Below are 10389 nucleotides of genomic sequence, written 5' to 3' on the forward strand. Positions count from 1 at the left end.
GGAAATCTTCTTCCCTCCAAAATATCTTTCCAATGTCCCCCTCACCCACACAGCTCCTAAGATTCCCCTCCATCTTTAGTTCCCTTTGTGTTCCTGTGGTCTCTTAAAGTGAAAATATACCCAGGAGAAGAAACATTAAACTGAATTACTGACATGTAATCATTCAGCAAATATTTATTAAGCACTGTTTATTAAACAAATGGAATGCTATAACAACAACTTATATTTGCTTAGCTCTCTAGATTTGCAGAGCTTCACCACAATTGGAAGAAGTACTTAAAGTTGACATTACGATCTTTCACAGATGATGAAATTGTGGCTCAGAGTGAGTAAATAACTCCCCCAAAGTGACACATCTGTGCCCCACTTTCATATCCAGGGATGAAACTTGGGTCTTCTGATTTTCAGTCCTGTGTTCTTTCCTTTTTATCACAGTAATTCAAGGGGTTTACAGGTGGAAACTCAAGACAAACACACATGAAGAAATAAAGAATAATTCAAGAAAATAGTACATGTCACAAGTCAATAAAAGTGCTGTCCTAGGGTAAAATCACCACAAAATTATAGTGAAGCAAAAAGAAAGGTTTTCTTCGGCATATGTTCAAAGAGGCAAAAGTGGGAAATAGACAAGCATGCTGCCAGAGTCATGTCTGCCCAAGTCCAAGGAATATTACAAAATCGTCAGTATATGTTAACATTACAAATGGGTAAAATCATTGAAAGCTTCACCTTTTCACAGATTGACTAAAAACTACCAAATCACGTGATTCTACATTTGGAATTGTCTTTCTAAATAATCATTGGTACAGGTTTCAGTTCAGTAATGACAGTCAGGAGGGTCTTCATTTGTCCAACAACTCTTACTATTTACTAAATGCTGATAGAAAAAGATAAGAGGGGAAAATATATGGGTCTTTTGTACTCTGTTTACTTGATAGGTTCCCTAAAAGATGTTTTCCAAGATTGTCCTAGATATTGTTTTTACACCTCAGGTCCCAGTTAATGTGTCCTTGTGAGTCCAGCTCTAGCAGGGTCACATTCTTTATGCTCAAGGACAGGGAATAATGGCTCTAATTTTAATCCCCTAAATCAGTGCCAAATAACTAACATAAACAATAAGTACTGTGGAGTGACTGAGAAGGTCACTGTGGGTAAGAGTCAGCAGAGAAGGCCTCAAATAGGAAGTGGGACATAAGCCTGGCCTTGGAAACTTAGGTAGGAACAGGATAGTCGGAGAAGAAATGGAGGGCATTCTAGTGTGGGGGACAGGAAAAATCAAGGTGCAGGGGTGAGAAAGTGCAAAGTTTGCTTGGAGAGAGGATGAGGAGAGAAATTTAGCTGGAAAAAAGAGATTTATGTGGGGGAGAATAGGAAATAAGACTGAAAAGGGCATCTTTTAAATTTCTGAGTACAGGATTTGGACTTGTCTTATAGACAATGGGGAACCATAAAAGGGTTTTGAGTGAAAGTGAAACTGTGAAGCCATGTTTAGGAGGATTAATCTAGCAATATGCATTGTATAGTACACATTCATGTGGGGAGAGACTGGAGGTAAGGAAGACCAGTTAGGTGGCTGTGACATCAGTCAAGGATAAGGTGACAAGAGCTTTGGTAGACTGGGATCATAAAGAAAGGCCAATTGTGATTGACATGATGAAGGAAGAAATGTCAGAACTTGATGAAACAGGGAAAGAGAAGGGTCAAAGTTGACTGAGAGTTTTCAAACCTAGGTGCCTTGAGGAAAGAAGATGCCATGAACAGAAATGAGCAAGGCAAGTAGGGGAACTAGTTCAGGGAGTTTAGTTTTTGACATCTTGTGTTGGAAATAACAATGGAACATCCAGTTGAAACTGTCCAGTAGGCAACTGAAGATGTAGAAGTTGAGCTTGGGAGAAAAATCAGGCCTAGAATTGTGTTAGCATGGTGTAATGGAGGGAGCACTGGGAGTTAGGAGACCTGGGCCCAAGTCCCTGCTCTGCCACTAAGTCTTGAGCAAGGCATCTCTCTGGGCCTGTTTTCTCCTCTATAACGTGAGGAGTGCCTGTGCCCTGGATGATCTCTGAGGTACTCTCCGGGATTATGAATCAACTGAATTGTATTCACCTGCACAAATATTCACTCCAAGAGAAAAACAAGAGTCTGGTGGTGGGAGGGGATTAAATAACCCCAACATGCTGACTCTGTGATTCTATTTATTCTATTCACTTAGGGAGTAAAAGAGAAAGAGAAGCTAGCAAAGGAGATAGAAAGGAAGCAATCAGAGTGATAAAAGTAGGAAGAGAGAAATTCTAAAGTGAGGGGATAAAATAAGGAACCAAAATTAAAAGTGTAACAATAAATGGGAGAAATAGTTATATCAAATATAACAAAGGGTTAACATATATATATATATATATAATGTAAAGAATAGATTTAGATATATAAGAATACCACTAAGATTCCAATTGGAGAAGGATATGAACAGCCAGTTCACACAAGAAGAAATAAAAATAGTAAACATATGGGAAAGTTCAATCCCATGAGTAATCAAAGAAATGAAATTAACAAAATAATTTTTAAACCATGCTAAAATACTTATTATATAATTCAATACTAGAGCTGCAAGGGAACTGAAACACTTATGTGTCATGTGGCATTGGAAATTTGTACAGTCCTTTTGATAATCAAGATTGATAAAAGTGTTTATGCTCTTTGATCTGGTAATCCCACTCCTGGGAACTTGTCCTAAGGACAGAATTACAAAGAAGGAAAAGCTATACGCATTAAGATGTTCAAAGAACAGAAAAAGTAGGATTCACCTAAGTGTCCAATAATAGCAGAATAGTCAAATAAATTATAATCTATTGATTGATGTAATTTTATATGCCCATTGAAATGATAAATATGAAAGACTATAGCAATGGGGAATATTTACAATAAAAAGTTTTCAAAAAGCAGAATTAAAAAAAGATATGTACACCCTGGTTACACTTAGGTAAGATATGTATATGTATGCAAACTGACAAAGCATGGAACATGGAAATATGAAAACAATTTTCTAGAGTTTGGAAGTATAGAATACTTTCTTTCAAAATTTCCTTTTATGTTGTCACAGTGGGGCATTTAATAAAATATTATTAAAATTTTTAAAAAGGATATGCAACAGTGTCAAATGAAGTAGAGAGGTCAAGGAAGATGAAAGTAGAGAAAGATCATTTAAGGTCTTGCTTATGAGGTAATGTGTGTTCTTCTAGAAACAGGAAACTGTACGAAAGTAGAAGCCAGATTCAGGGAGTTAAGGGGTGATTTTTAGGTGAGGAAATGGGGTTTATAGTACTCTTTCTAGAAATTTGGCAGTGAAATGAATAAGATAAATAGAATGGTAGTGAGAAGAGACAGCAGGGTCAAGGTATCAGTGGTAATGCTTCATTTTTTGTTATGTGTGTGTGTTTTAAGATGGGGTGAAATCAGTGATGGGAGAGACTGAAAATGATGAAGGAGGATAAATGAAGGAACAAGAAAGAGGATCACCTCTTATCCTGGGACTGTCGGGGAGAAAGGGTGAAAGACAAGATGGACCTAGAAGTAGAGTTATCTTGAAGTAAAGCAGGGAGAAGTTGAGGTATTAGATATTCTGAGTTTTGCAGCAGGCAAGTTAAGTCTTAAGAGGTCATAAGGTAGGGTAAACTTCAGTGCCCCCTGAATCCCTCTTTTTATTCTGTTAAGTGTTTCCTTTTCCTCCCTAGATATCCAGGATCTGCCTGCAACGCAGGGTCCCTTCTGTTAAGATTAAGTGAACTGGCCTTCTCCACTTCCACTTGGGGGCTTGAGAAGGTGGAAAAGACAGGAAGCAGTTCCTGTAGATTATTGACTAGGAACTCAGCAGGTAAGAGGAATTGAGGGCATAAGTGAAATTCCAGGACATGACATTTTAGAGGACTAAGCCACCTTTATACTCCGGCTTTATCCAGCAACCCCCTCCAGGCCTAGGGGAGAGAAGATTGGCCCAGGTGAAAGTCAAAGTGCTTAAATGAAGCTAGCGTGTGAGGGAGGGCAGCCCTAAAGTAGCAGATCACGAAGACCTGGCAGAATAATTAGTCTGTATCAAGCATACGGGAGTTATGTGGACTGAAGAAATGGAGGAGGCTGTGTCAGTTGTGATGTAAAGAGCAGCTTTACTGGGTGGGGCTACAGATAGGAGAGGTGATGGGCAAGGAGGTTGTGGTCATAGGAATAAAAGGGAGAGAGTGCATTGAGTATCTGTTTATGGTGATGGAAAACTTGACAATGGACACCGGTGATGGTTGCACAACATGATTAATGTAATTGGCGTTGCTGAATTGTACATGTAAAAAATGTTGAATTGGCAAATGTTGTGTTATATAACTTTTTACTACAATTTAAAAAAAAGAATAAATGAAAGGGAGAGCGCGCAGATGAGGAACAGGGTAGTGCAGCTTAGGTAAGTGGCCATGAGACTTGGGAGACTAGTAAGAAATGGTGAAGTCCAGTTCATTTACTCCTAGCAGAAGGGGTCCTGGGTAGCAGGTGGGTGCTAGATACCTAGGGAGGAAGATGAGCACTTAAAGGAATGAAAAGGGCATTGAAGTGGGTTTTTGTTTGTTTGCTACAGACCAGCCCCAGTCCTACTCTTTGGAGACCCCTTAGAAGCCAATATAAATTTTGTATTGCTAGATAAGAGATTAGAGATAGGTTAACAAGAGTGGGACAAAACAGTTGGAAGGCTGGGGTCTGATTCAGGAGACTAATAGGCTGGAAGGTGATTTCAGAGGGAATGGACCTAGAGATGTGAGTTCAGCCTTCTCACAAATGCCTGCCCAGAAATTTTTACTTCCCAAGGCTTGCGGGTTAGTGCCCTAAATTCCGTGCTCCCCACCCCCAAAAGTCCGTAAGTGCTAAGATGGTGCTGGTGATTGGGGAATGAATAAGTAGGAAAATCTGAGGGGACCCATCCTAGTCTCAGATCCCAGCCTTGGCCTTGAAGTCTGAAAGCCTGATCTGAAAGGATTGGCAACAAATTTATCATTTATCTAGGTCAGGAGCTAGAGAAAGAGGAGAGACCAATGAAGAGCCAGCTCTGGGCGTCAACTCCTGGCACTACCCCATCCTCTGCACAAACCTGTTTTATCTCTCTGTGCAGGAATTTACAGCCATAGATGTGAGAGCTTCTCCCTCTCAGTCTGAGCCATCACTCTTTCTTTCCTTAAACACAAGAGAGCTGTCAAATATGCTCTCAGCAAACATCATAAAGGAGGTGCACTCCCACTCCTGTTCCAAAGGCCATTATCAGCTTGGACCCTGCCCCCTGAGGCTCCTCAGGGTCCCCACCCCACTGTAGGGCTCAGGGCTCCAGTTCATCAGTGCTACACTTCCAGGTGTATGTGGGCACCCTGACATGCAGGCTGTCTGGGATTGTGCCCTATTTCAGCACCTTAGTAGACGAGACTATCCTGTCTTTAAGGGGGAACCAGGAAGGTGTGGGTGCTACATATGTCACATCCTTGGCATCTGTGATATGCTGGTATCCCCACTTACTGATTCTGTGCTGTCACCATCAGATAAATCAGCTCAATCCTGAGATTACCCCACCTTCTCCACCCCTCCAGTTGAATGCCCTGGCCTGGCTGGACAAAATGCATTCTATACGAAGATACGAGGAAAAAAGGAATGGAGAAGGATTACTGGGGCAAATTTCTGGGAAGCCTGGAAGGGGACAGGAACAAAGAAAAAGAAGTCAGATAGGATAGGCAACTGCTATTTCCTTTGACTAGAAAGGAGGGAGCCACTGAAGGACTTATGAGAAATGGGTGTCACACATGATTTCCTTACCTCCCCCTAAGTCTCAGAGGGCTGGCCTCTCTACAGAGCCTGGAAAAGAGGAGAAAGCAGCCTTATCTGGCATCACTATTAGATTCTCTCATCTCTGCCCTACACTTACCCCCTTTTCTCTCACTTCCTGGCTTCCAGTATTACAATCTATCTGCCCTAGGGGTAGGAAAGCCGCTGTCCTGGGGGGTTCCTCCCCACCTGCAGCTGCTATCCTCAGATATGGATACAAGTGCCAGTGAGGAGGCAGCTGTGGGAGGCTGGGGCCCCCCACTATTGCAGAGCTGCTGGAGCTGACGTCGATACTTGTCCCCAGTAAGCAGGTACAGCACAGGATCCAGGCAGCTGTTGGCGCTGGCCAGGGGCCGAGTCACTTTGTAGACCACATTGACAATGTTCAGCACTTGGCAGTCAGCTTCAAATAGCCTTGCCGTGTAATAAATGGTGCGGGTGATGTGGAAAGGCACGAAGCAAAGAGCAAAGACAGTCAGCACTACAGCGATGGTACGGAGAGAACGGAGACGAGAAGAAGTCTGGGCAGCCCCTGGCAAGGGCCGAAACAGGCGCCGAGCCACGAGCCCATAGCAGACCAGAGTGACCAAGCAGGGCACACCAAAGAGCAGCCCTGTGATTGCTGAGCTGAAGTGCACATAATGGCCAAACTCCTCAGGCCGAGTGGTGTCATGGCACAGGATGGTGGCCCCCTTGGTGCTGGTTGTGACAAAGAATAGGCTGGGCATGAGACAGCCAGCTACAACCAACCAAACTGCCAAGCAGAGAAGGCTGGCAAAGCGTGGGCGGCCCCAGCGTAGTGCCCACAGTGGGTGGCAGATACCCAGGTAGCGGTGCACACTGATGCAGGTGAGGAAAAGGACGCTGCAGTAGAGGTTCCAATAGAAGAGAAAACGGACAAACTTGCAGAGCCCAGTGCCAAAGGGCCAGTGGTTGTGGGCTGCGTAATAATAGATGAGAGTGGGCAGTGACAGCACATACAAGGTGTCTGACAACGCCAAATGGAACATGTATGTGGCTGTTGCATCCCAGGGTCGAAGGCGGAAGAGGAAGAGCCAGAGGGTTGGGGCATTGAGGCCCAGGCCCAGTACAAAGACAACTGCGTAGCTCACAGGCAGCAGGATGAACTTGAACTCCTCATCAAACCAGCAGTCCAGCTCCACATCGTTGCTGCCTGGACCTGGGCTGGAGACTAGGGATTTGAGCAGCAAGGATTGTGCACTGGCCATGGCCCCCCTAGAGGTGGAAAGGGCAGAAGTGAGGGTGGTTTAATTTCCCTGGTCCCCCAGCCCTGACCAGGGGCAAAAAAGCAGAGAACACGGAGGGCAATGGTTGAAGCATTAGGGAGGGATAAGAGTAGTGCATCCAAGTGCAACCTAGGCCAACCTGGCCCCTACCTGAACTCCCTTGGTCCAAGCCAGGGAGTGGTGGGCAGCAGGAAGTTCTGGGTCTCAGGAGGGCAGTCAGTGGGTTTGGGTTGCTCTCATACTGCAGCTGACTCAGTCCTTAGAACCTGGCTAGCTGAAGGGGGTGGAGGCCTACCAGGGCCATCCAAAGTGGCAAGATGCCCAGACCCAAATTGTCTCCTAACTCCTTGCAATAGCTCTGTCTGTCCCTATGAAGAGGAGTGTCTCTCCACAAGGTGTCTTCACCTCTCCTTTTACCCTGGTTCCAGTGTCTCCATACTACATTTATTTCCAGTGCCTTCCCCCACCTACCTATAGCCCAGGACTCCCATCATCACCCTTGCCCAAGAAGTTTGACATGTCTCCTACCTGGTCCCCTTCAAGCTGAGCCCAGCTGACTCGGCCATCCTTCCCCTTGGCAGCCAGAGTGCATATCTAAGGGGGCGGGGTTGGGGGTGGGGACTGTCCCTCCTCCCATCCCTGAGAGATTGTCAGAGCTGGAAAGGCCCTTGGAGATTATCTAGTCCAACCCTCTCATTGTACAAATTAGGAAACTAGGGCCCATCTAGATTACTGTTTAACAGTTTTATAAATGAGTGTAGGAAAGAGTACACAATGAAACATCCAAGTTGACAGATGAAGAGCCAGGCCACTGGAGATAACTAAAATTACAGAAAGATCATACAAGTCTACGTAAGTGAGAAGAAACATGGTAAATGAATTTTTTTAATTGAACTTTAAATGAAGGTTTACAGAACAAACTAGCTTCTCATTAAACAGTACATATATTGTTTTATGGCATTGGTTAACAACCTCATGACATGTCAGTACTCTCCCTTCTCGACCTTGGGTTCCCTATTACCAGCTTTCCTGTCCCCTCCTGCCTTCTAGTCCTTATCCCTGGGCCAGTGTGCCCCTTTAGTCTCATTTTGTCCTATGGGTCTGTCTAATCTTTGGCTTAAAGGTGAACCTCCGGAGTGACTTCATTACTGGGCTAAAAGGGTGTCTAGGGGCCATACTCGCACAGTTTCTCGAGTCTCTGTCAGGCCAGTAAAGTCTAGTCTTGTCTTTTTTTTTTTTTTTGAGTTAGAATTTTGTTCTACATTTTTCTCCTGCTCTGTCTGGGACTCTCTATTGAGATCCCTGTCAGAGCAGTCAGTGGTGGCAGCCGGGCATCATCTAGTTGTACTGGACTCAGTCTGGCGGAGGCCATAGTAGTTGTGGTCTACTAATCCTTTGGACTAGTCTTTCCCTTGTGTCTTTAGCTTTCTTCATTTTCCCTTGCTCCTAAAGGGGTGAGACCAGTAGAGTATCTTAGATGGACCCTCACAGGCTTTTAAGACCCCAGATACTACTCACCAAAGTAGAATGTAGAACATTTTCTTTATAAACTATGTTATGTCAATTGAGCTAGATGTTCCCTGAGACCATGGTCCCCACAACCCTCAGCTCAGCAATTCAGTCCCTTAAGGGATTCGGATTTGTCCATGGAGCTTCCATGACCCTAACCTGAACAAGTTGTGCCGGCTTCCCCAGTATTGTGTACTGTCTTACCCTTCACCATAGTTACCACTTATCTATTGTCTATTTAGTGTTTTTCCACCCCCACCCCACCCCTCCCTCATAACCATCAAAGATTGTTTCTTTCTGTGTGTAAACCTTTCCATGAGTTTTTATAGTAGTGGTCTAAAACAATGTCTGTCCTTTTGTGATTGACTTATTTCACTCAGCATAATGTCCTCCAGTTTCATCCATGTTATGAGATGCTTCACAGATTCACCATTGTTCTTTATTGTTGCGTAGTATTCCATTGCGCGTATGTACCGTAGTTTGTTTATCCATTCATCTGTTGATGGGTATTTAGGTTGTTTCCATCTTTTTGCTATTGTGAACAATGCTGCAATGAACATGGGTGTGCATATGTCTATTCGTGTGACGGCTCTTATTTCTCTAGGATATATTCCTAGGAGTGGGATTGCTGGATCATATGGTATTTCTCTTTCTAGCTTTCTAAGGAAGCACCATATTGTTTTCCAAAATGGTTGTACCATTTTGCATTCCCATCAGCAATGCATAAGAGTTCCAATCTCCCTGCAGCCTCTCCAACATTTGTTATTTTCTAGTTTTTGATTCGTGCCAGTAATGCCAGGGTGAGATGATATCTCATTGTGGTTTTGATTTGCATTTCCCTAATGGCTAGTGATCGCGAGCATTTCCTCATGTGTCTGTTAGCAGCTTGAATGTCTTCTTTGGTGAAGTGTCTGTTCATTTCCTTTGCCCTTTTTTTAATTGGATTATTTTCTTTTTGTGGTAGAGGTGTTGGATTTTCCTTAGATTTTAGAGATTAGAGCTTTGTCTGATTTGTCATAGCCAAAATTTCTTTCCCAGTCTATAGGTTCTCTTTTACTCTTTTGGTGAAGTCTTTTGATGAACATAAGTGTTTAGTTTTTAGAAGATCCCAGTTATCTAGCTTATCTTCTGGAGTTTGTACGTTGTTAATTATGGTTTGTATCCTGTTAATGCCATGTATTAGGGTCTCTAGCATTGATCCTATTTTTTCTTCTATGATCTTAATAGTTTTTGGTTTTAGACTTGAGTCTTTGATCCATTTTGAATTAGTTTTTGTGTGTGGTGTGAGGTATGGGTCCTGTTTCTTTCTTTTTTTTTTGGAGATGGGCATCCAATTTTGCCAGCACCATTTGTTAAAAAGACTGTCTTTTCCCCATTTGATGGACTTGGGGCCTTGTTGAAGATCAGGTGACCAGAGGTGGATGGATTTACATCTGAGTTCTCAATTCTGTTCCATTGGTCAATATATCTGTTGTTGTACCAGTACTAGGCTGTTTTGACTACCATAGCTGTATAGTAAGTTCTGAGGTCAGGTAGTGCAAGTCTTCCTACTTTATCCTTCCTCCTCAATAATGCTTTACTTATCGGGGCCTCTTCCCTTTCCATATAAAGTTAATGATTATTTTTTCCATCTCTTTAAAGAATGTTGTTGGTATTTGGATCAGGATTGCATTGTATTTGTAGATTGCTTTGGGTAGAATTGTCATTTTCACAATGTTGAGTCTACCTATCCATAAGCATGGTGTGTTTTTCCATTTATGTAGATCCCTTCAGTTTCTTGCAGTAGTGTTTTGTA

General features: G+C 43.2%; 1 protein-coding gene across 1 annotated transcript; it reads right to left on the reverse strand.

Annotated features, from left to right (window-relative positions):
• Nucleotides 1-5918: 5918 nt before the first annotated feature.
• P2RY4 (pyrimidinergic receptor P2Y4) lies at nt 5919-7099 on the reverse strand. Its single transcript, XM_004380105.2, has one exon. The coding sequence runs from the start codon at nt 7065-7067 to the stop codon at nt 5970-5972; it is 1098 nt and encodes a 365-aa protein (XP_004380162.1). The 5' UTR covers nt 7068-7099; the 3' UTR covers nt 5919-5969.
• Between the last annotated feature and the right edge of the window lie 3290 nt (nt 7100-10389).

This window comes from Trichechus manatus, unplaced genomic scaffold (genome assembly GCF_000243295.1).
Source record: "Trichechus manatus latirostris isolate Lorelei unplaced genomic scaffold, TriManLat1.0 scaffold00070, whole genome shotgun sequence".
NCBI lineage: Eukaryota > Metazoa > Chordata > Mammalia > Sirenia > Trichechidae > Trichechus > Trichechus manatus.

Coding starts and splice junctions, on each gene's coding strand:
- P2RY4 (XM_004380105.2), bottom strand. CDS start 7,067: ATGGCCAGTGCACAATCCTTGCTGCTCAAATCCCTAGTCTCCAGCCCA.